Source organism: Thamnophis sirtalis, unplaced genomic scaffold, assembly GCF_051295495.1.
Source record: "Thamnophis sirtalis isolate CommonGarterSnake01/CBP01778 unplaced genomic scaffold, rThaSir2_p1.2 scaffold_4, whole genome shotgun sequence".
NCBI lineage: Eukaryota > Metazoa > Chordata > Lepidosauria > Squamata > Natricidae > Thamnophis > Thamnophis sirtalis.
In genome coordinates, this window is record NW_028261384.1 from 73,185,385 (window position 1) to 73,211,843 (window position 26,459).

General features: G+C 38.5%; 1 protein-coding gene across 1 annotated transcript in view; it reads right to left on the reverse strand.

Annotated features, from left to right (window-relative positions):
* Window positions 1–2,687: 2,687 nt before the first annotated feature.
* Window positions 2,688–26,459, reverse strand: part of GLI3 (GLI family zinc finger 3) — a 414,787-nt gene continuing 391,015 nt past the window's right edge. Inside the window, exons 13-16 of the mRNA XM_087713119.1 lie at window positions 26,287–26,451; window positions 25,089–25,379; window positions 15,030–15,357; window positions 2,688–6,883 (exon numbers count right to left, since the gene is read on the reverse strand). Of these exons, the coding sequence (XP_087569245.1) occupies window positions 4,650–6,883; window positions 15,030–15,357; window positions 25,089–25,379; window positions 26,287–26,451 (3,018 nt within the window). The 3' untranslated portion in view covers window positions 2,688–4,649. The remainder of the gene's footprint in view (window positions 6,884–15,029; window positions 15,358–25,088; window positions 25,380–26,286; window positions 26,452–26,459) is intronic.

The window sequence follows — 26,459 nt, forward strand, 5'->3', positions numbered from 1 at the left end:
ATTCAAGATGAAATCTTAAGTACAAATGTTTTATTGACATTGTAATAAACATTTTATCCCTCATTACAAAAGAACTAAATGGTTTTGAAAGCCTTTGAACACCGCACTATGACTGTTTAGGTTGATCTAAGGCTCCAAGAACACTAGATTATGAATGCAAATTTATCAAATGAAGACCATTAAGATCTTCTATACTTAATGCTATTTCTCCTATATGTAAATGTATTTACACATTGATCTTTTTTAAAAAAATACACTTATAAAAGAAAAAGAAAATACCACCTCAACATACATTCTATTTTACACATCTGCATATTGAGAAGATAACTTTTCCCCAAAAGATATTCAAATCCTATATAGATAATGACATATGAATGCCGAAGAGTCGCTATTATGGAAAGCAAAGCTTTACAGTTAAGTTTGGCACTATTTTTTGGTCCCCATTTTTTTTTAAACAACAACAACAATAACAGAAGATTAATTAAGAATAAGGCACATCTATTACAGGAAGAGAAAAACAGCTTTTTTAAAAAAATGAAGAAGACATCCAAAAAACAAATAACCAAAGCAAGAAACCATCATTTTAAAACATAGTACCATATCACAATTTCCTTTTAGTAAGGATAAAAGTATACATTGCTGTCTTGATATTTAAGTGCATAGTTTTAGGTTCCATTCCATTCTGGAAAGTTCTTTCCTATCTGAGTCTAGCTGTATTTCCTTAAAACTCTCAATGATCTCTCAGACTTATTATTTCTTTCAGTGCTTCTCTAGATTGACAAGTTAGAAATATTCAAACTTATCTTGTATTAATTCAAGTATATTTACTTGTTTGTAATATTATATCAGAAATAAAGGAAAATAATTCACTAAAAAATCTAAACTATTGTATCCAGCAACATTTCATTTGATTTCAGAAACTCAACGCTCAGTTTCTGATGACAGAAATTAAATGGATATAGCAAATATTCCCAAATCTGATTCTTCCTAGTTATTTTTAAATATAGTGTCAGTCATTTAGAGAAACATACTATACTTAGATACATTTGAAGGGCATAAAATTTGGAAAGATAGATTTATAATAATGATTACATTATCCAGTTAAGGTTTCTGTTATTAAAATTCCTATCAAATTCACAAATGGAACCCATTTTTATAACTGGCTGAGCTAGTAATGGTTATTATTTAGGCCATGGCTGTCAAACTCCCGGTATCACATTGCCATCATGTGACATTTCATTACATTTTTCCCTTCGTGGAACTGGGGTGGGCATGGCCTGTGCATGACGGATCTGGCCTGTGGGCCTCCAGTTCGACACCCCGATTTGGGCAAACTGCATATACTGTACCATTAAGATGTATGCATAACACTAGGTGATCCGTAGCATGAGGTATATAACTAATTATTTCTGCTTTAGATGTGTAATCTAATCATTCTGAAGAATTAGGTCACACAGAAATTATGCATATAATACATTGCTAAAATAACACTGCTTCTTAGAATCAACCTAAGTTCTAATGGACTTAGGAATCTTGTAAAAGAGTATCAGATTTAATATTTTAACAAGCATTTGGGAAGATAAAATACTCATGACTATTGAGTCTTAGCTGGTGCAGCAGATTTGCAGTAAGCTCCAACTACTCACTAACCTTCACCTTAATATTTCCCAAGCCCAGCTTATAGGAATTGAAATAATGGCCACTCTGTGAAGAGCTTCAATTAAAGAAACATAAAGCAAAACATCAGCAATTATCAAGCAGCACTGAGAAACTTACACTTTGTCTCATCTCAACAGATATGCAAGAAAACATAATGTGTCTTAGATATGTATTTTACAAAATTAAATTATTGGAAATAATAATTCAAAAAGTTGTCCTTTCTTTTGTTGTCTATGTAATTTAATAAGCAATATTTTAATGGAAATGAAAACATAAAAATAAATATATCTGTCTTTTATATGGATCTTATAAAAGAACATTTGAATGGTAGGAAAGTAGCTTATTCAGTCACTTAGATTAGTTGCTTTTTCAGTAAACAAGTATTACTCTGCCCAAGAGCTGCAATGGGTAATTACAATTTTCACTTTATTTTTATATTTTTCTGCACCTATTGTTAAACCCAGAAAGATATACAACATTATTTATTTTGTATTGGGAGTCAGACTTAATTATTCAGTTCCACTTATTTCAATGTCTATTTTAAGTAAGACCCAGTTTGGACCCAATACACAATAAATAATAAAAATAAATAGAAATATTTACCAGAGGGATACCCTCAATCAAGCAGAAAATATATCCACCAGTTATCAATCAAAATTGTCATCACAATTTGGGTATCCATGTGGTTATGTGTTTTTAAAAGTTATGGGCTATCTGTGGAGTCAGAAAAAAATATTTTTATTAGTATAATGCAGTGGCAAAAATTTAACTGTCCAGGCCTGAAATGAATTATATGTAAACACCCCAAATATCTCATTTGACAGGACTCAATCCAATTGAAATTGGATGCAGAAAACATGGTATTATAATTCTGACACAGTTGATTAACTAAAACGTTATACAGATGTTTAGCAAAGTCTACTACTTCAACAGCACAGTCTTAGTCCAACAGCAATAAAAGTTATTGGGAAATATGGAAGAATAAAGTCTTCATTAAAACTCCTGAGTTGTGAAACAATCTCCATAACTGAATTTTCAATCATTTTATTATTTGCCTGAAATACTGGGAAGCAATCTTTGCTGCCATAAAGTATATACACATTAGAGTCATAATACAAATGCATGAATCTTACTATGATTACTTTATTTTGGAATGTGTGGTAACATTTAAAAATAACTAAAATAGCAGTTGAGAAATGCGGAGATGAGATGAATAAATTAACTGAAATGCCAAGTAACTCAAGAAACTGGATTATCCAGAACAATAAAAGTATAACAAGAGATATCAAAATATGATAACCTATATGCCAAATCTCAAAGAATGAGTAACATTTTAAGTATTTTCGATACACATATTCATTAATGTAAATCAGTGTGAGCACTATCAATTCTGGTCTTATTATATTAATGTTTGAACAGTGAATGTACTGGAAAATTGCCTATTCTCTTTAAACACACAGACACAGCAACTATGACGTTGTTTTGCTATTGACTTCCTTTATCAGACTGTTTACTTTTGGTATATTAAATACTATATGTATCAATGTTATACATTACATTCGTATTATCAGACTTGATATTTTCAGACTCGCATTTGCCAGTAGTTTGCTGAAAAACTAAATGTGGATCAGGAAAGAATAATAATCAGTGTTATCTCTTCCTAAATCTCCAAGAATGGAGTTCTATCAGCGGTTTCAATTATGAGACACTTATAGCACCATTACATTATTCTGAAGCTCTGGTTAATGTTCTAATTGTAAATTGACAGTGATTAAAAGGTACAAAAAGTTTTAAAAGACACTGAATCCTTAGAAGTATGTACATCTTACATACTTGGTTAACAAGTATGTAACTTACATAATTAGCTAACAAGAATATTAACTAATCCTTCCTTAAAAGTGCATATTTTATTTAAATTTAAGACTCAGTAAGAAGATTTGTAATAGAAGTGAACAGTAACATGTTTATCCTAATAGATGCATCACAAGGTATAAAAAAAGTGAAGCTTATTGTTATATCCCTCTACTTAAAAAGCTAACTTATGGTAATTTTTCACAAGTGCAGTATATCTAATACAACTCTCCCCTTTCCACATTTTAATACTTTTATTGGAATATATTTCAGGTTTAATTTTTGCTATTCTCTCAACCTAGACCAATGATTTCTACCTTGAGTTCTGGACAATTTTAGAGTTTCTTGGAAGCTTATTAATAAAATGTGAGAATAAGTAACAGTAAGCAGAATTCTCAGAATGGCATTTTGTTCATTGCCTTTGATCTTCCCGCTGTAATATAATCCACTATAATCTTAATCATGCTGTTAATTGATAACAATGATGAAATCCAACAGAGCAAGCCAACTTTTTGAATGAAAATTCTGAAAAATTCTATAGCAGGCAAATGATATAGAAAAGAGATTTTTCCTCAAAAATAAAAAGTTTAAAAACCACAGATACAGGGCAAAAGAAGTAACCACTCAAAATATTAATTTTCTCCTCCCATGACATAAATTAGTTTATTTTGCTTTCAACAATTCTCATCAATGAAGTTTTTAGTGACGTGGATAGAATTTCAAACTTCCCCTCAGAAATGTGCCTTAGAAACTGGTTACATACTGTAAGAGTTCTGCCCATAATCATTCAACACTGTATATATCTTTTGAATATCAATAAATTGTAATATCAGATCATCCTCAAAAATAAGATGACATGCACATTAAACTTTTACAGTGGTTTACAATTACGAAAATAAAGTCGTATAAAAATAATAATTAAAAAAGGAGGATGGCATGTGTAACAATACTGATTCAAAGCTGAAATGGAAGACAGTTTCTCCCCAGAATACTTTAGGGTTTTTCAGAGTGCTAATTCCATAAAAGGAATATACTTGAAACACATCTCATTTAGTTGAGATGAGACTGTTAAAGTATTTAAGACAACTAATTTAAAAAAATCATATTTTAAAAATTCTCATACCTTAGGTTTTTTAGGTCTATTGCATAACAGCAAGAAACTTGCTTTCTTCTGCAAGTGAGGTCAACAAAGAATTCATGTCCCCAATAGCCATATTGGTTGTACTTATGGGCATAACTGGGAATGTAAGAGATGCTTGGGGAGTGGTAAGACGGGAAGAATTGCGAGATAGATTCTGAATGATACTGGGACTCAGTGCTCCTGAAATTAAGCTGGCATGATCACCATCATCTATAAAAGCATCAAAATCAATTTGCACACTTTCAAGGTTGCTTGTGTCAATGCTGTCAACTGTGCTTGTCACTTGGTTGACTCCTGGGGAGAGAAGCTCTGATGTACTTTCAATAGCTACCTCTTGTATTAGATAATTAGCTTCTGAAAGGGAAAAGACTTCTGCTTTCAGAGCTTGCTGATTAAAGCCTCTGGTTTGGTCATACAACTGACCAGAATAGTTCTGCACATTGGAGCAGAATTGTTGTAACTGACCTTGAGATTCTACCTTGATACCAGTGACACTGTGTGGTTGATTTGGATCCATTAGAAGTCCAGGTTGCCTTACCATGTTATTCTTTAAAGTATTTTGCCATCTGTCTCCACAATGGTTGGAACAGGGTTGGTAGGTTTTAGCAAGAACTGATGGATGGATCCCATTCTGAGACAGCAGTTCTTGACAGCTAGGTTGTGAAGGAACTATAATTTGCTTTATCATTCTATTGGATGGTCTTGCTTCTCGGCAATGATCCGCTTCATCTTCTGACTGATTAGAAAGGTATTCCTCAAAAATTATATTTCTACTCTGCATCTTGTTAATTCCATGGGCAGACTGCTCATCTGGCATCACATGATAGCCAAACTTTTGCTGGCTTCCACTAGTTAGCATGAAATGGCTTCTCAGCTTTTCAGCTTGATTCATCACATCACAAACATTATCCACAGGGTGTTTGCCAAATTTATTACTATATAGCTGTGATTTATTTGAGTGTAAGTGGTAAGAACCTGTGTTACTGTTGTTCATGATTACCTTCTGCTCCACACTGCAAGAGACATTGTTGTCTGCAAGATGCTGATAGCCATTTTGTTGAGTAGTACCATTTCTTTCCAGTGCCTGTTGCTGCTGCTGCTGCTGGATAACCAAGTTATTATAGGGGCCTATAATAGTTTGCTGTATTAAGGACTGTGGTCTACATTTTAATTTTAATAGAGATAGATCAGAACTTCCTGAGCTTACTTCATTCCACTGAATTGGTAATTCATTTTTTTGAAAATTGCTTATTGGAAGAGATTGATTAAAGTTGTTGTTTTCCATTGCTGGATTGTGATGTTCTTTGTTATTGTCTAGTTCATCATTTAGCGATTGGTTGTATAAACCATGATTCTGAGAATTCAAATACTGGACCACATCATCTGGTAACAGATCTTCATCATTCAGACAACCATCTGCTTCTGTGGTAGTAGCTTCCATAGCCACATTCTCCGAAATACTTGGAGGGCAAGGGGAACATAAATTTCGGAACAAATCAATATCTGGGCATGTGTAATTCTTCAGGTTGAAGTTCTGTTTTTCAATGGATGGAGGCAAAACAGGAGGGTTAAAGTTGTTGAAACTGTTAAAACGGTGGATTCTTGGAAAAGACAGGTTATCTGAGACTGGTCTTACAGGATCACTAGCTCTCCTTGTGCTATTCCCAAGCATATCATGAGGCAGTAGGTGTTTCCTGTTGTTACTATTTGTCCAAGTATCACTACATCTACGAGGAGAATTTACTGGAGACAAGGGTGACATCCCAGATTCCCTAGAATCACCTAATAGTGCCATTCTTGTTTTCAAGCTCATCCTCTCCATATTAGGAAGTGGTGTTGGTGGAGGTCCACCAATAGCTGCTGCATATTTTGCTTTCAGCCGGTATTGTTGTGCAGGAGTAAGACCGGGAAGTCCAGGCAAGCCCTCACATTGGCTAACTTCACTGGATCGCCTTGAAGCATCAGTTGAAATAGGATCATAGGAATCAGCAACACTGAGATTCTGATGCCTTCTGTTCTCCTGAGAAGCATCGCTGGATCTACGACTGGAAAAACAAGGTGAAATCCCAGAGGACCTACGACTACTCATGTAGGCTGAACTGATTGTGCTAGCACTGCTATCCCTTCTGTTTAGCATGTTCAGTATAGTAATATCTGTGTTTGTGACTTCATTTTTCTTGGTTAAGATAGTCATGTTTTCTCCAATGCTGCAGCTACTAGTTGACTGAATATCTGAAAAGAATAAGAAAAGGAAATGTGTTCTATTAAAAACTGATAAGGAGAAATGCCTCAAACCCAAAAGCTAACATTTTCTAAGTCTAGGAGTCAACCCTCACCTTAGAGGCAAACTATATTTAGATACCAAAGTGTTACTAATGATATCCAATTGTCCCTCCTGTAAGTAGGGGCAATCTTTAGTAGTTATTCTTTGGCCATCTGGATTAGATAGGCAAAAACAATTTGAGAAAAATAGTCTCTTAAATACCAACTCCAAGACACACAGGGCTTTAAAGATATTGACCAGCACCCTGAATTGCACTTGGAAACACTAGAAATCAGAGCAGTTTTGTAGCAGTGGTGTAACATGGTAGTATTGAAACTGGTTTGTATATGGACTTCTGCATTCAGAATTGTTACATATCGTTCAGGAGTCATTAACAAAATGTCAAATACAAAAGACTAGGTTCAATTGTGAAGATTCAATGAAACTGGTTTATTGCTAAAAGCCGATGCATAAGAATCTTCTTAACTAACAGTCTGCACCTGATTAAAGTTAGATGGGGATCAACAGCATTTAAGGGAGGTTAAACATTGTGGCTTTGTAGGGATTCTAGGCCAATCCTTCCTTTCATTCTGCCCCCAGGTTCTGCCATTCATTCTCCTACACATATCATATTATAAATTGAAGTCCATGTAGCATAATTGCACCTTATTTTTTATGTTATGTTAACTTGTGGCTAGACCATTTTACTTTTGGTAACAAGTAAATCAATCACACTGAGCATTGCTATGCTTTCACATGTAAGTACAGTATATTAAGAAGAACCTGCAACTTGTAAAAAACTTGATAGTGAAATCTATATGTAGCATTTTTTCCTAACAGCCAATTGATGGTACCTGTTTGTCACGTGGGAAAATCTGAATTCAGTACACCCCCACCCCAAAAGTTAAGAATGGATACAAAATGCTGGAATGGCATATGGATCTTTCAGCCCTATTTCATACAAAGTAAAGAAAAATAAAATTATCCCTTTAGCTCTTTCTCTATATCAAATATTTCTTTTTAAAATTGTAGATGAATTTAAATCAGAAATCATAAGAGCAATAAATAAAAATAAAATAAAATAGATTTAATCAAACTTATATTGATCCACTAATTTAGTCATTAATTCATTTGAATGTAATAAGCTTTATCTGGCATGATCTGTTTTTGAGAAACCATATTGGCTTCTAGTAATTTGCTTGTTTCTAGGTGTTTGCACAGCTGTTTGATTATCTTTTCCCGGATCTTCCCAGGTAGTAACATCAGGCTGATGGGTCTGTAGTTTCTGAATCTATTTTTTTTTTAAGATTGGAACCTCATTAGCTGTTTTCCAGTCCTCTGGTAGTTTCTGGTCCTCTAGGATTTTTGAAAGATAACGTAAAGTGCTTCAGAAATCATGTGTGCCAGCTCCTTCAGAATCTTGGGTTGTAATGCATATGGGCCTGGTGATTCAAATTAGTTTAGGCCAGAGGTGTCAAATTGGATTTCGTCAAAGGCCAGATCAGCATTGTAGTTCTCAGCAGACTGGGGGGGGGGGGATGGGGACACAGGGGGTCGAGATGGGATGGACATCACCTGCAGCACCCTGCTGGCCAAAATGGGGCATTGGGGACCCACGTGCGCCCCTCTGAATCTTGTTTTTGCCTTCCATGACATTCAACAAAACTCTGCTGGCCAAAAACGAGCCATGCAGACTCCTCTGCATGGTCCATTTTTGGCTGGCAGAGTGCTACAGGAGGCTGGGAAGCTGAAAATGAGCATGCTGCCCATTTTGGCTGACAGAGGCACTGCACTCCTTTGATATTTCCAGGCTGTCAATGTGGGTGGATATAAGCACCCCACAGGGCAGATGTGGCCCATCAGCCTTGAGTTTGATACTCTTGGTTTAGACTGATAAGAGTTTGTCTTACCATTTTCTTGCCTATTTTTATTTGTATTCCTAATATCTTTTTAATTTTTATATTGTCTTGATTTTGTTGAGGTGGAGTTATTTTTCCTTTTTTGTAAAGACAGATACAAAGGATGAATTAAGCAGTTTTGCTTTCTCCCTGCTTCCTGTTATTTTCTTCCCATCTTCCCCCATTAGTGGACTGACTGTTTTCTTGATTTTGTTCTTCTTTTTAACATATTGAAATAAACTTTAAAAAATATTTTTTACATTTGCTGCAAGTCTTAGTTCATTTTTCCTGATTTCATCTTTGCAGATTCCAGCTGTTTGATAGTATTCTGCTTTATTTATGTGTCCCTCTTTCCATTTTTTATACTTATCCTTTTTATCTTTCAATTTATGAGATTTCTTTATGCAATCATGGCGGTTTTATGTGTTGTCTTTTTTCTATTTTAATGACATGATGCTAAACTGAGCTTTATTTCAGTTTTCAGTTTCCAAAGCTGCTTGAGTTGTTTTCCCCTTCAGGATTTTTATCCATGGAATCCTTAGCAAGATTTTTATGTTTGTTGAAATCAAACTATGACAAATAACTATGTAGACAAACTGCTCTGATTTTATTTAAATTATTTTTTCCATTTTAAGATTAATATTCCCATAGTTAAGAGAATGGGGCGTTGGTTCTTACCTGATACACCCCTTCTCTGGGCAGGTGGAGACAACGGTCATGCATGGGTTAACTCAGTCAGTAACCAATAGAACTGAATCTACCAAAGTGATGTCATCACCTCTGAGGAGCATGCTCCCGCTTTTCTTGAGGAAGGAGATAAGTAGACTGCTGTGCGGTGAACAATCGCTTTCCATCCTGTGACTACACAACATGATCCCAGATCTCCCTTGCGAAGTAGGCCAGGACCCCAAAGGATGGGGATGATCGCTGTCTCCACCTGCCCAGAGAAGGGGCGTATCAGGTAAGAACCAATGCCCCATTCTCCAAAGTTGGTGGAGACAGCAGTCATGCATGGGACGTACCAAAGCTGGCGTGTACCTGGGAGGGAATGAGACTGGCCTAGGAGGTGGAAGAAGGAAGAACCTGTTGGAGGACTCGCCGTCCGAAGGCCGCATCCGCCGATGATACCGATCCACCTTGTAATGTCGTATAAACGAATTAGGAGTAGACCAGGTAGCTGCCTTGCAGATCTCTTCCACAGAGGCCTGCCGCGCCACCCCGCTGACATAGCTGCGCTGTGCATGGAATGAGCTGTAATGTTGGGTGTAGGAGTGAGATGATGCGTGATGTACGTTTGAGCAATGGCAGACCTGATCCTGATCTATCGGCCAATCATGGATGAAGAAGCTTTCAGCCCTTTGTTGTTAGGGTGGAAAGAAATGAAGAGGGCCTCGCTGCGTCTGAAGACTGTTGTCCTGGTGATGTAGATTTTAAGAGCACGCCTGACGTCTAGTTTGTGCCATTTACGCTCCAGACTGTGAGATGGAGCCAGACAGAAATTTGGAAGAGTGAGATCCAGATAGCGATGGAAAGCTGAATTTACTTTCGGGACAAAGGTGGGGTCAATGTGAAGGACCACACGGTCTGGGTGGAACACAAACAAGTCAGTCCGGATGGAAAGAGCCGCCAGCTCTGAAACCTCCGCGCAGATGTTATGGCCACCAGAAATGCAGTTTTGAGCGTGAGGTGATGCAAGGAGGCCGACCTGAGAGGTTTGAAGGGCGGGTCAGTGAGAAAGTCGAGGAATCAGATCCCAGGAGGGAAATCGGTGTATGACAGGAGGGCAGAGATTAGAAGCCCCTTTAAGGAAACTGCGGACGTGAGGGTGCAAGGAGAGGGGTTCGTCCCGGTGAAGTGAGAGAACTGAGGAGAGAGCTGACACCTGCCACTGTAAGGTTTTTGGGAAGAGTCCCTTATCAAGCCCCTGTTGCAAGAATTCCAAAAGCTGGGATACCGAAGACTTCAGAGCGTCTTTCCCTCAAGACAGGCACCAAGCCACGAAGGTCTGCCAAATAGATTTGTAGATTCTATTAGTGGCTGGGTGACAGGAGGCCTGAATAGTATGGGTTACTGTCTCGGAAAGGTTAGCCGCCCTCAAGATAGCTCGCTCAGCCTCCAAGCGGTTAGGCAGAGCCAGCGCAGGTCGGGATGGTGAATGGAGCCCTGATAAACAGTATCATTGGTAGACGCCACTGAGGTTCCATGGAAAGATTGACCAGGTCTGCATACCATGGTCGACGCGGCCAATGGGGAGCGATTAGAATGAGCTCGGTCTCTTCTATTATTTTCCGAATCACCCTTTGTATCAGGGGGAAGGGAGGGAAGGGGTATAGGAGACTGCGAGGCCACCTGCTCAACCAGTCTGCCCTGATGTTGTCTGACCCCTAGATGTGTTCGGCATGGAGAGAGAGAAGGTTGGTTTCCGCCCAGATTCCTAGGCGAAAGGCAGATTCCATGAGAGATACCGCTCTCGTCCCACCTGGCGGTTGACATGCGCCTTGACCGTAGTGTTCTCCATCCGGATCAGCACATGTGTGTTTTGAAGAGAGGTCTGGAAATGAAGGAGGGCAGATGGATGGCCCTCAACTCTAGCCAATTCATACTGTGGGATAGGTTGGAATTGGACCAAAGACCCTGGGCTACCCAATCCTCCAGGTGAGCTTCCCAATCTGTCAAACTCGCGTCTGTCGTAACTATGAGATGTGGAGATTCCCTGAAGAGGGAGCCCTGAGCTATGGCCAGGGAGATCCACCAGTTCAGAGATAGCAGGACCTCTGGAGTCAAGCTGACCTTCACTGGGGAACAGCTGATGTTGTTCTTCTGGAATGGCAGAAGAAACCACTGATCTGAAGCCGTGCCTAAGGGACAATGGAAAAGCAAGAGACCCGCTGTCTCCTTTGCGCCTCCTTAGCTAACTCCCTGAGACTTCTCTGGCAATCCTGAGACAGAAAGACTTTCCCCTGAGAGGAATCAATGAGGGCTCCCAAGTGCACCAGGCGAGAGGTGGGGATGAAGTAACTTTTCTCCCGATTGATGGAGAACCCCACTTCCTGTAACACTTTGGGCTGCTACAACCGACAGAAGTTTCGTGAAAACCCTCGGTGCTGACAACAGCCCGAAGGGAAGGGCCCGATATTGGAAGTGGCGACCCGCATGGACAAAGCGGAGGAACCGTCTGTGTCACCTGTGAATTGGCATGTGGAGGTAAGCCTCCGTGAGGTCCACTGATGTTAGGAGATCGTCTCTGTGCACACTCTCCAGAATTGATAGGAGAGAGTGCTTTTTGAACCTCCTGTATCTGATGAATTGATTTAAAAAATTGAGATCGAGGATTGTCCTCCAGCCTCCCGAAGACTTTGGCACGATAAAAAGACGAGAATAAACCCTTGTCCTACCTGGCCTGGAGGCACAGGTTGAATGGCCCGAATCTGAAGCAGATGATGAATGGCCTGCTCTACCAGGAGCCTGGAGATCGGACATGACAAAGTGGTTCGGAGGGCTGGAGTGCAAGTCCAGGAGGAGGGCGAATCTGATTGTGGACCTGACCCATGCATCATTGGTGATGTTGTCCCAACGATCCATGAAGGCCGCCAGATGCCCCCCTATTGGGAGATCCTCCAGGCAGTCACTTCTGCCTCTAAAAGGAACAATTGGAATTGTCCCTGAAAGGCTTTCTGGGCTGGAATCTCTGGTTGTTTCTGCCTGATCTGTTAGAAAAGGAAGGGGCCTGTCTGGGTGGGGCCTACCATTGTGGACGGGAGTTGGAGACACTCCCTGGCCATGAAAGGGCTACCTGCAGTAAAAAGTCTGGTTCCAACCTTCCTGCTTTTTAGTGGCTGGTTGCAGAACCTTCCGCTTATCCTTGGACTCTACCAGTAGGGGCTCTAATGGAGGACCAAAGAGAAGGGAGGAAGAATAGGGAGAGGAGGCAAGTCTCCACTTGGCACGCACTTCTGCCTGCCACTGTTTTAGCCAAAGGAGCCGGCAGGTGGAGATGGAGGATGCAATAGCTTTGGATGCAAAATGGGCCACGTCCAAGGAGGCATCTGCTGTGTATTCTAGGGCTGCTTTAATTTTGTTAATGTCCCTGCAAGCCCTAGAATCTCTGGCTGGAAGGCGAGCTTTAAGATGTCTCAACCATAAAAGAGCGGAGCGACTAAAGAAGGAAGCAGAAGTACCCGCTCTAACAGCCCAAGCTGAAGCCTGTTTGTTCCATCCTCTTGTCTTCAGGTTGCAGATCCTCCTCAGGAGCTGCTGAGGCCCATTAGGAGAGGAAAGGCCAATTATAGGTAAGTCACTAGAAGGTACTTCCAAAGCTTTGGCGAGGTCAGGAGCGACATTATACAGGTGCTTGTCCGAGGTATTGGGGAGGGGACCAATACATGGTGAAGCCCATTGATTCTGGACAATGTCTATGAAAAGCCTGGGGGAGTGAATCACCTCCTTTTCTACCATAGGCTGGATGAAGAGCGGATCAGTGGTGTCATCCTTGTCTGCTTCTGAACTCTGAGTCGTTTTGGGAGAAGGAATGCCTGCGATCTTTTTGGCCTTAAAAAGGAGAGATCGAAAAACAGCAGGTTTAAATAAACGGACAAAAGGAGGTGGGTCGGAAGGAAGACCCTCATCTTCTGAGAGATCTGAATCTCTTGCAGGGCGTTCCTCTTCTCTGAAAACCGACGGTTGACTGGAAGTGCCTGGTAGCTCATGCGACGATGAAGCCGAGAGATCGCCATCCCTGGAACTAGAGGAAGAAGCAGACCTGCGAGAAGCAGAACAGTTAGAAGACCTGTGTTTAAGGCCAGCCGCCACACCACGTTCAATGGCCTCAGAGATCCTATCAGCCCTGCCCGGTGAGTAAGAACGGCATCAGCAGAGAGAGGGAGAAATATCTTCCTGGTAGAGGGGATACTCATCAGGGGTAATGCTCCTGCCACAATCCGAATCATCCCCACTGTTGGCCAAATCATCTGTGCCCCTGACATCCTCAGGCTGAAGAATTGAGGCAGCAGGGGAGAGGTCATCCTCCGAATCCGAAGATAAGTCAGGAGGGGGACTGGAGTGAACAGACTTCTGAGCCTGAAATATGTGAGATTCAGTGTGCTTGGTCTTGGCCCTGGCCTTCTTAGTAGGGACCTGAGAGGCCCTGTCATCGTCCCGAGGGGATGGATCATCTATGCCCCCCTGACTAGGCCTGGGGTTCCTGGAAGGGGGCTCAGTGGGGTTATCTTCAGGAGCAGGCCTGCGCCTGTGGACCCGAGACGAAGGGGGTTCGGTGGTGGGAGCAGAGGCCAAGGAAACTAAGGCTCAGGATTAGGAAAAGAGGCCATAGCTGTACTCACGGCTCGAAGACACTTAAAATGGCCACCAGATATTTTTGTGCCCAAACAACATGGCCGCTGAGGCTACAGAGCCTATGGGCCAGTGCCACGAGGTAGCCAAGGCCACAAGGTGAGCATGGGCGTTTGAGGCCCTGTGGCAAGGCTGCGGAGCCAAGGGCGAAGCCATGGTGGTCCAGCGACAGCGGGAACATTGGAGGAAGATTGACAAGGTGCAGCGGCAGCGCTTCCCAGCGGTGGTGGCTTTTCGAGGCTCCCTGTGGCATCCGAAGGCTTCTGGAGGTGGCGGCCGTCAGCGGTGCCGGTGGCAAGTCAGAGCCCAGGGAAGTCAGCAGAGGCAACGGCGCTAAGCGGAGCCTCCAATGGTTATTGCAACCTGCACTGTTAGTCAGGGAGCCTCAGAAGCCCGTATGCAATTCGGAGGCAAAAGCTCGAACAAGCCCTGGCAATGTCTCTCCAGCCACCCAGAGGCTATTGAGAGTCCTGCCTCCAAAGATCCAGTAGGAGTTTATTCTCAGTTTCCAATTTAGAAGGTAAAAAAAATTTCTTTGAGTAAAAGTCAATTAAATCCAATTAGAATAGTCAATTATTAAGTATTAGTTGAGGAAAAAGCGATTAGCACAGCCAGTTCCAATCGAACAGAGTCTAAAAAAGGAGCATGCTCCTCAGAGGCGATGACATCACTTTGGTAGACTCAGTTCTATTGGTTACTGACTCAGTTAACCCATGCATGACCGCTCTCTCCACCAACATTGGAGAATGGAGAACTTTCTTCAGTGCTCAGTTCAATTATATTATTTTTATTTTCTTGTTTTGAAGAATGAACTCTTAAACACTCAGGTGATACATTCAAATAATTATATTAAATTGACACATCTTACCATTTCTTATGAGAGAAGGCAATGCTGGGGCTTTGGAAGATGGCATGGGGTTCAGTCTTGGAAGCACTCCATTGATTTGTTTTAACTTTTCTAGCTTGATTTGTTCCATCCACTTGGTCTCGGTCATTTTTCTCCTGGCCTGTAAGCCAAGAGCTGTGGTTGCTGTAGAAATGGTAGAATCCATGATAGGGGTTTCATCAATAATGCTGAGATCTCCTACACTACCTCTACTGGTCAGATTAAGCTCGATCCCATTGTTGCTATAGTTGCTGATGGAGGATTGTTCGCCGCTGCATGTAGACTGACCACCAGGGCTTGGCTGAGATGTCTGGGGAAATAAAAGTTGGTGTCAGAGAAAGAACATTCATACAAATTTTTCCATTTCTGTCAATGAAAACTACATGAACCACTTGTGAAGAGACTCAACAATACCTTATTGCTAGTCAACTATGTTAAGAATCTCACCAGATTGACTGTATTCCCTTTGGAACAGCAAGATAAGGCTTCAAGAATTCTGGAGAAGGTCTGGTCTGCGCTGCTTATTGGTCTCTTAGTTCCAGGCCCATCTTAATGCCTCTCTCTAATCTAGCTGTAGATTCCACCACAATATCCTATATTTGGTTCTGTTTTGTTAAGCAATGTTGTTTTTGTATTGGTGATATTCAAAGAGAAGTAATTTTCCAAATTTAGGATGCTGTTGATTAATAGAAAAACTGTTCTAAAGCCACTTACTTGCAAAACCTAAAATAGCAGGTTTTTTTTTTAAAATGAGCATTATGCAAATATATTTTACACTAGCAAATACTCCATATATTGTTCATAATATCTACAATGGTGTATTGTTAAAAGTATACAGTTTCTCCAGTTAAAAATGTTGTAATTGTAACTTGCAATTTTGTAATACAGAGCATTGTAGTTTGATGGTTTTAAAAAGAGACAAATAATGTTCAAGAAACCTTGTTGCTTCCCCTTACAAATAGGAAAAAAGGAAAGAAACTATATGTTTGAACAATAGTCCTTTCTCAGGAAAATAAAACTCACAGAATAATGGATTTCCCAGAAGTTAAGGAACACTCCATTTTTTTTGCGGAAAGTTATGATAAGGACAAGTCTTTGTAAGTAAAATTTCTGATATTCCTAATACATTTTTTTTCTTTGCTCCTAGTACCAAAACAATTCAACTTTCCTGCACTTCCTTCTTCCCATCAACTTAACTTTCATAAAGTGAAAGAAAAGTACTTTTGAAGGTGCCAGAGAATTCTATTCTCACAGTTTTGAAGCAAAATGACCTGTTTATAAAATTGAATAACATAATTTAAAATACAGCTTTGAACTGCTAAATATAAATAATTTACAGCTTATTGACTTTTTTTTAGCTAAAGCGAGCTCAGAGTTTTTTGTATATGCCAAGTCAACATGCTATGGCTGCTTTTCTATAGTTATTTATATGGGAATTGTATTCTACTGATCTCACTGTTGTCACATAACAAACAGCCTCTCCAATATTTTTTACCACACATTTGTTATGGTATTTTCTATCAATTTTACCTCTATAGACAGACATATTTGGACTAATTTGTTTTGGAATAAATTCTGGATGATCAATATAACACTATAATCCCCTGAATCATCTGAGATAATCAAGCAAGAACTTTCAGGACTAACTAGCACCAACCTCAAAGTATTCTGTAATAATATACTGTGTTGTATGCATTTGGTTCAGTCTTAAGTGGCATGTTTTAAATTACTTAGTTCAACATGAACTGCAACTGGAATGGCTATAGTTAAATGATAGTTGAATGAATAAATCTGAGAGTCAGAAGCCTGTTCTTATAGCTGGAAAATTCTTCACAGCAGTAACATCTAACAACAATCACAGATATATAGGTAAATATCTATATTTCCATATAAGACTAATTTTACAAACTAACTGGGTGGCATGCCATTTGTTATGAAGTATGTTTTTGTAACAGTTGTGAATACAGTTAATGAAATGGTTTCAAGTAGCAAGTACATGAATTTTTAACTGCAATGAAAATAATGTGAAGAAATTAAATATCCCTCACCTTATTACCCACTGTCCTTAGGAAGATAGAACATGGCATTAAAAGCATTAGGTAGAAGAAACATTGGATTAGTAAAACAAAATAATTAAGACATTTGGTTATTCAATGCACACACAAATCAATTATTTTTAGTGCCAATGTTACATCAAAGTATATTTGATGTTATTCCTGAAATAGTCAATTTTGCTTCTTCACTCTCAAAGGTATTAAGATCCTGGAATCTTAACTTTACTAGGATTTTTTTTTAATACACCTTAAATTCTTTTACATTAATGTTCAGTCCCTCAGGTCCAATTTCTAATTCAGCATCAGATTTGAAGACAAAAGAAAAGAGCTTTTGCATATAGGACAGGTCATACATTCAAGTCAGAATGAGAAAAAATATATTTTTCCCACTCTTTATTGATTAGAAAGACTATCTTAACAAAGAACATTATTGCAAGAATAATGTTGCAGAATTCTAGGATAGGGTGACTTTTCATGAAAAATATTATAGATAGTATATACAGTAGCATATAATCCACAATTAAATATAACTTGTTCACATCTGTCTTTCAAAAACAGATTATTTTCTGGGGATAATGGGGAGATATTGAAAGCTTCAATTTCCAATATAAGTGTTACTCATAAATAAATTAAGATAAATTTCATTCTGATTTATGAAGAAAATATTACTTTATGATTTGAAATTATATTTGTAATTGACAAGAATTTATAATAAAACTTCATAAAATATTTTTACTTTTGTATTAGCAGTCAATTAAGGCAGAACACAGTTGCAAAGTATACAATAAATAATATATCTGTATCAGTATTTGATTCCCCCCCACTTTCCTGTAATATTTGCTTTTCCTAAAATTCCATGGTATCGCAATGGAATATTCATAATAGTTTGTTCTGAGGCCATAACTTTGGCTTCAGAGAACTGTAGCTTCTTCTATTAATTGATAGTAACTAATTTTAGAATGGCAAGTATATTTTTCGAGAAAGTTCTATATAATTCGAATAATACTGAAGAACTCTTCACAAGAAGAGTCATGCAGGAATGTGAATTAAATAGATAAACTTGTCTAGAAGGCTCAGTGTCAGATCTAAATTTTCAAGCCAGCCTAAAGCAATTTAGACAGATTTACAATATCATGCATTCTACTGGGATACACTTGGTTAGCTTGATAATAAGGCATTTTTCCAACAAAGTTATTATGGGAGATGGTCATTACAATCATTCAAATGTAAATAAGCTTTCATAACCTTTGCATTATGCATTGTGTTTTTCAACTAATTTTAATCTTTAAATGGTGTTAGACCATTTACAGATACACAAGTCCAATCAAGACTAGACAACAAAGAACACTCAATTGTCACTCCATATCACATCTGTCACCAGGACAAGCAAATACAAATTTTAATATAAAAATTATGTGAAAACCCATTAAATAGTTTGCTATTCTCTTTTTGATGAGTTCCTCTGAACTATATAGATAGCAATAGCTTCATTATTATTATAAATAGATATTCTGGGGTAAAAAAGAACCAAATATAACCATGCTGTAATAATAATAATAATAATAATAATAATAATAATAATAATAATAATAATAACAACAACAACAACAACAACAACAACAACAACAACAACAACAACAACAATTCTGCCGTTGCCGGTCCCAAGCCCGGATGAGAAAGGAGGAGGGTTGGGGTCAGGTTGGCAACTGGCCCCATAAAAAAACCCTGCCAACCCATACAATATGGTGAAAGAAACGAATAAAAATTTTATACCGCATCGGTCGTCGCACGGATTAACAAGGGCCGCCGCGGATGTTGGGGTCCCTGGACATCCGTCGACAAGTGGGCTACAAGTGGAGCAGCCAACAAAACGACAAAAATATAGTGCAGATGAAAACCGTGTCATAATGGCCTGTTACTACAACTCAGAGCCAGAAAAAAGAGGTTATTTAAAGCGAATGTATGAATTATGGAAAGAACAATATCCAGATTCAAATATTAGTGAACAACGACTAGCAGATCAAAGGCGATTTATTATACGAAATAAAGTGTTTAGTGAAGTTGAACTTGAGGAAATTCAGGCAAATTGCAAAACCAAAAAAACAATATCACAAGCGGAAATAACTGATATTCAAGACACAACTAAAGACATTATAGTAGAACTCCCAGAAGAAGCTCTCGGGGAGGAAATAACACCACCACCACTAGAACCAGTTATCACTGAACCAACGGATGAACTAACTCAAAAACAAAAAGAATTGAAGGATAAGATCATGGAGCATTTTCTGCTTAATGAGGAAAGGCAACGTTTACCATCACTAAAAACTGTGCCTAAGAAAATTTTGGGCCCTATCATGAAAATGGTTAATGCAGTGTTTTCAACAATTGAATCGGGATCCATCTTGGAAACGAACCAGTTAATGTACAGCGCAGCTGGTACATTAACCAGGAATTAAAATCAAAGTACCTAGTCACACAACAGAAAAAGCATCAAAGCCAAAGTGGAAAATCCGATTATAACAAAAAGTCAAAAAATTAAGGGCAGATGCTAGTAACTTAAAGAACATGCATGAGCAACAGCTTAAAAACAACAAAACTATAGATCGGCTAATAAGAAGATATATATTGGATACAAGAAACATCAATGAAGCTGTAGAGATTGTAAAACAGCAGATAACAGCAACAGCTAGAAAAATTGAAAGATATGAGGCACGAATCATCCAATATAAACAAAATCTGCAATTTTGATCAGACCAACGGCGTTTTTATCAAAGTCTTAATGTGAATGGTGACACCAAAAGTGAAAAACCAGAAAAGCAGGCCACAGTTGAATTCTGGAAAGAATTGTGGGAAATGCAAAGGACTACAATAAGGAAGCAAAGTGGATACATGATTTTGAGAAAAGCATTGGCAACAAACAAATGCAAGTATTAGAAATAACAACTGAGATGGTCAAAAATCGAGTTAAAAAGGTAAAGAATTGGACATCAGCTGGAAAGGACCAATTACATGGTTTTTGGCTCAAATATCTGACCAGTTTACATGCAATATTGGCCAGGCAACTGAATGAAATTTTACAAAAGGGCCAAATTGATGAATGGTTGACAACTGGAAAAACATACTTGATTCAGAAAGATGCAACTAAAGGGAACAACACCTGAAAACTACAGACCAATAACATGCTTGCCAACAACCTTCAAATTACTCACAGGCATTATTGCAGATAACATGATGGATTATTTGGAAACAAAGAACATCTTGCCAGTAGAGCAAAAAGGCAACAAAAGAAGGAGCAGAGGCACAAAAGATCAGCTCCTAATTGATAAAATGATATTAGAAAATTGTAAGAACAGAAAAACGAACTTGAAAATGGTCTGGATTGATTACAAAAAGGCATTTGACTCACTGCCACATAGTTGGATCATAAAATGCTTAGAAACAACTGGCATTAGCAAAAATATTACATCCTTTACTGATAAGGCGATGAAACAATGGAGAACTGAGTTGGTAGTAGGGAATGAGATCTACGGAATGGTTAATATCAAGCAAGGAATTTTCCAGGGTGATTCACTTTCACCTCTTCTCTTCATCATTGCAATGATCCCACTATCAGTAATCTTAAAAAAATGAAATTAGGCTACCAAACAGCCAAAGAAGCTGAAAAATTTTTGCATTTACTACATATGGATGATTTGAAACTCTATGGAAAGTCAGAAATAGAAATCCAATCATTGACAAACACAGTCCGAGTATTCAGCACCGATATTTCAATGCAGTTTGGCATGGAAAAATGCGCCACTGTATCCATAAAAAGGGGCAAAATCACTGCATGTGAGGGAATTGAAATGCCCAATGGCCAACTAATTAAATGCAATGAAAATGAAGCCTACAAATACTTAGGCATTCTGCAGTTGGATAACATCAAGCATGGAGAAGTAAAAACTATTGTCAGGCGAGAGTACACCAACAGAGTTAGGAAAATTTTGAAATCTAAATTGAATGGTGGAAATACAATCAAGGCCGTAAACACCTGGGCAATACCAGTTATAAGATACACAGCTGGTACAGCTAACTGAACACAAGCTGATTTGGACATTTTGGACCGAAAAACCAGGAAACTAATGATAATGCACTACAGTTTACATCCACGTGGTGATACTGATAGATTATACCTGCCCCGAAAATCAGGTGGCAGAGGATTATTACAAGTGAAGCAAACAGTTGAAGAAGAAAAACATGCACTGGCTGATTATTTAAAAGAAAGTCAAGAACATCTATTAATCGAAGTAATGAACAAAAATCTACTGAAGGCCCAACAGGCGAAACAAGAATACAGAAAAGATGTGATAAAATCAAGAATGGAGAGTTGGCAGAACAAAGCACTGCATGGCCAATTTCTGGAAAAAATAAAAGATAAAGTGGACAGTGAACAAACTTGGTTATGGTTAACAACAGGTACATTAAAGAAAGAAACAGAGTCACTAATCCTGGCTGCGCAAGAACAAGCTATCCACACAAATGCCATTAAGGCCAAAATCGAAAAATCCTCTGATGATGCCAAATGCAGACTTTGCAAAGAAGCTGATGAAACTGTTGATCACATACTCAGCCGCTGTAAAAAAATCGTGCAGACTGATTATAAATTGTGGCACAATTCAGTAGCACAAATGATCCATTGGAATTTGTGCAAAAATTATAATATTAAAACAGCAACAAACTGGTGGGAACATCAGCCTGAAAAAGTCACCGAAAATCAGATGGTCAAGATCTTGTGGGATTTTCGCATACAAATAGACAAAATACTGGCGCATAATACACCAGACATTACACTGGTTGAGAAAAATAAGGTCACAATCATAGACATCACAATACCAGGTGATAGCAGGGTCGCTGAGAAGGAACATGAAAAAATTGCAAAATATCAGGACTTAAAAATTGAAATTCAATGACTATGGCACAAACCAGCAGTGGTAATTCCAATGGTAATTGGCACACTGGGTGCTATTCCAAAAGGACTGGAATTACATTTAAAACAGTTAAAAATTGACAAAATCACCATCAGTCAAATGTAAAAAGCCGCACTGCTTGGATCTGCACGCATATTACGAAAATACAACGTCCTAGGCCCCTGGGTGGGGCCCGACTAGTAATCAATGCCAAATCCGGCAAAACAACTGACTGCTGTGATACAATTTTATAATAATAATGATAACAACAACAACAACAACAACAATGATATCAGCAATCTGAAGTTCTTAAAAGAAGGAAAACTAAAGAACAATAAGCTGAAAAATAGGTTACACAAAAATACAACCTGGAGGAAAAAACAATAACGGAAATTATGGAAGAACTAAAACAACGTACAATAGTAACAGCAAGGAAAATTGAAAGATACGAAGGATGAATAAAACAATATCGTGAAAATGTCCAGTTCAGAAGAAACCAGCACCTCTTCTACCAGGCCCTTGATGAAAATCGAATCGAAATAACCCATGTAAAGAAAAAACTTTGAACTTTTGGAAAGAACTGTGGGAAAACCCAGTGGAACACAATAACACTGCCTCCTGGATCAAAGATATTCAACAACAAACAACACAAAACAAGATGGAAAATATTGTAATAAAAACTGACATGGTGGCAAAACAAGCAAGAAGGTCAAGAACTGGAGTGCACCTGGCCTGGATGAACTGCATGGATACTGGCTAAAACACCTGACAAACCTCCATCATCGCATGGCCACTCAATTTGATCAAATGCTTCAAAATGCAACAAACGAAGAATGGTTAACAGCTGGCCAAACATACTTGATAATGAAAGATCCAGAAAAAGGCACAGAACCAGGCAACTATCGCCCAATTACTTGTTTGCCAACAACGTTCAAACTTTTTACAAGGATACTGGCAAATTCAGTATTCAATCATCTGATGGAAAACAGTTGTACCCAGTAGGACAAAAAGGAAATTATAAAAAATCAAGAGAAACAAAAGATCAGCTGCTCATAGTCAAAATGGTACTAAAAAATGCAAAATGAACAAAAACAAGTTTAAATAATGCGTGGATTGATTACAAGAAGCCATTTGACTCATTACCCCACAGCTGGATTAACACCTGTCTGGAAAACTTTGGAATCAGCAAAAATCATCAAAAAAAAAATCTGTACATTTTTTAAAGCAAATATGCAAAAATGGAAAACAATTCTAATAACAAATGGGGAGAATATTGGTGAAGTCAACATCAGATGAGGAATCTTCCAAGGGGATTCACTTTCACCACTAATGTTCAACATTGCATTAATTCCACTGACAATAATCCTCTGAAACACAAAACTGGGATACCAAATCTCAAGCCAACATGGCAAGATAAACCATCTACTATACATGGATGACTTAAAAATGTATGTGAAAAGCACCACTGAACTTAAATCAATACTCAACACAATTCAGCTGTTCAGCAGAGACATCAAAATGAACTTTGGGCTTGAAAAATGTGCTATATTATCCATGCGGCGAGGAAAAAACCAGAAGGAATAGAACTGGGAAATGGAAATATAGTGAAAGCATTAGCAAAGGATCATGGTTACAAGTACCTAGGCATATTGAAAGCAGATAACATCTTGAATGGAAAAGCCAAAGAGTCAACGCAAAAGGAATACATCAGGAGGGTCCGCAAAATATTAAAATCAAAGCTGAATGCTGGAAACATAATTAAAGCCATTAATACATGGGCAGTTCCAGTGATACGCTACTCAGCTGGAATAATCATTTGGACTCTGACTGAACTGGAAAACGTGGACCGGAAAACACACAAACTTTTGAATATGTACCACACTTTACATCCACGAAGTGACATCGACAGGTGGTACCTGCCAAGAAAAATAGGGGGCAGGGGGCTATTGCAAATCCATCAAACTCTAGAAGAAGAAAAATGAAGTTTGAGTGATTATGTGAACCAAAGTACAGAAAAATTGCTGCAGGCTGTGAAAACGGAGAACAGCATAAAAACAACAGAAACAAAGGCAGAATATAAGGAAAAACAGCTGGATGACAGATTAAATAAATGGAAAACCAAAGCTTTGCATGGACACCACTTGAAAAATATTGAAGAAAAATGTGATGACAACTTGACATGGACATGGTGTAAGATGGGAACTATCAAAAAAGAAACAGAGGGTTTAATACTGGCTGCTCAAGAACAAGCACTACAAACTAATGCCATGAAAGCAAAGATTCAAAAATCCACGGACAACCCAAGCTGCCGACTTTGCAATAACAAAGTCAAAACTGTTTCACATTTAATATGTGCAAAATCGCACAAACTGATTACAAAGCTAGACATCACCGAGTTGCTAAATTACTCCACTGGTCATTATTTAAAAAATATGATTTACCTATATCCAGAAAGTCATGGGAACATAAAGTGGAAAAAGTTATCGAAATGAGAAGGTGAAGATTTTGTGGGACTTTCGAATACAAACCGATTGTCATTTGGAGCACAACACGCCAGATATCACGGTTGTAGAGGGCTGAAGTGTACAGTTTATTGATATCACTGTTCCTGGAGATGCCAGAGTCGAAGAAAAAGAACTAGAAAAAAATCATGAAATATCGCGACCTGGCCATTGAAACTACATGGCTATGGATGAAGCATGTAACAGTGATACCCATTGTCATCGGGGCACTTGGCCCCATGTCCAAGAATTTTACAAGATACATCAACGAATTGCAGCTTCCTGCAATAACACCAGCGGAACTGCAAAAAACTGTGCTACTTGGAACATCTTATATTTTAAGAAGGTACTTGGTTGATCCCTAGGACGCTGGCAGCAAACCGTATCAACCACTAGCACCAGTCACTGGTATTTGTAATGCATTTTTTAATGTTCAGTTGGCTGAGTTTCATGTTTAATGAATAAAGTATATAACAACAACAACAACAATAATCAATGTATAATTTTATATCTAAAGAATAAAAAGAAATAGAAGCTTACCACTGGCTTCTCTGACTTAACAGTTTTAACTTGGAGACATTCTTCTTGCTTTGAGGTAGTGTTGCTGAGGCCCTTTTGTTCATCAATTGCACCCTGAGTCAGGTGGCCTGGGGATCTGGTTTGGGAATGATTGCCTTGATCTCTTGGTGGTGGATGTCTTGGGTGGATATCTCCACGTTGTTTCTTGGTGACATGTGCTTCAGGACCATGCACAGTTTTTACATGTTTTCGGAGAGAACTTGGGTCTGTATAGCGCTTTGTGCAGCCTGGTATTTTGCAGACATAGGGTTTCTGAAAATGGAAAAAATGATATCATTGGTTTTGGTTTGGGTACACCATCTTAATTAATTGGATGGAATATTTTATTCTGCTTCTAACAAGCCCATTGTTTGTCTTTTTCAAATATTAAAGACCAATCTCCAAACAGAAAAGAAAAAATTGTGCATCCAAGGAACGCTTGTATAGCATTGGTTGTACATGTACCTGTTGTGACAAGACACATCACGTTTATATCTGTAATCACTAACCAAAAGTTAAAGAAGATGAAAAGTGGGTAATGAGATAAATTATCAGTAGCGATGCAGCTGCAGATTATCTACAGTATCTGTTTTTTTTCTAGCAAGCATGTCATACTTCCAGCGTGAGTGAGAGTGAGAGTGAGAGTGAGAGTGAGAGAGAGTGAGTGAGTGAGTGAGTGAGAGAGAGAGAGAGAGAGAGAGAGAGAGAGAGAGAGAGAGAGAGAGAGAGAGAGAGAAGGAACCAATATTCAAACGTATGATAAAATCCATTGGGCACATTTCAGGAAAAATCTGGCTAGAATTGTTTGAGTTAAACAAATGCTCATATTTTTGGCTGAGGTAGACGTCACTCATAAAAACTTGACTAAATCTTCCTTATAATACCATCAGAGAGTGCATTGTTTGGGTTTATCTCATGACTCAAACAGGATTTTATTTAGTTGGATGTTGCAGAATCAAAGTTATTCCTTATGTCCCAGCAGTTGAAGCATATTTGAAACAGAAAACTTGGATTCTAAAAGCAATTAGTTGCTTCTAAATCATCTTTTTTCTTGAGTTTCATGTCTTTATGTATTTTTAATATATAGTTGAACCATAAACAAATGTTTTACAATAAATACTTTTGATAGCACTACACTTAAGCATTCTTTAAGGATTATATAAACCATGTGTTTTCTTACCTCATTAGAATGAGTTCTGTTTTGATGTTTGGCACGATCAGATGCATTTGAAAATGCTTTGTTACAACCCTCATGTTCACAAACATATGGTTTCTCTCCAGTGTGAGATCTCAAGTGGGTTTTCAAGTTTTCTAGCCTGGAATAGGCCTTCATACATCCTTCAAACTGAGGGC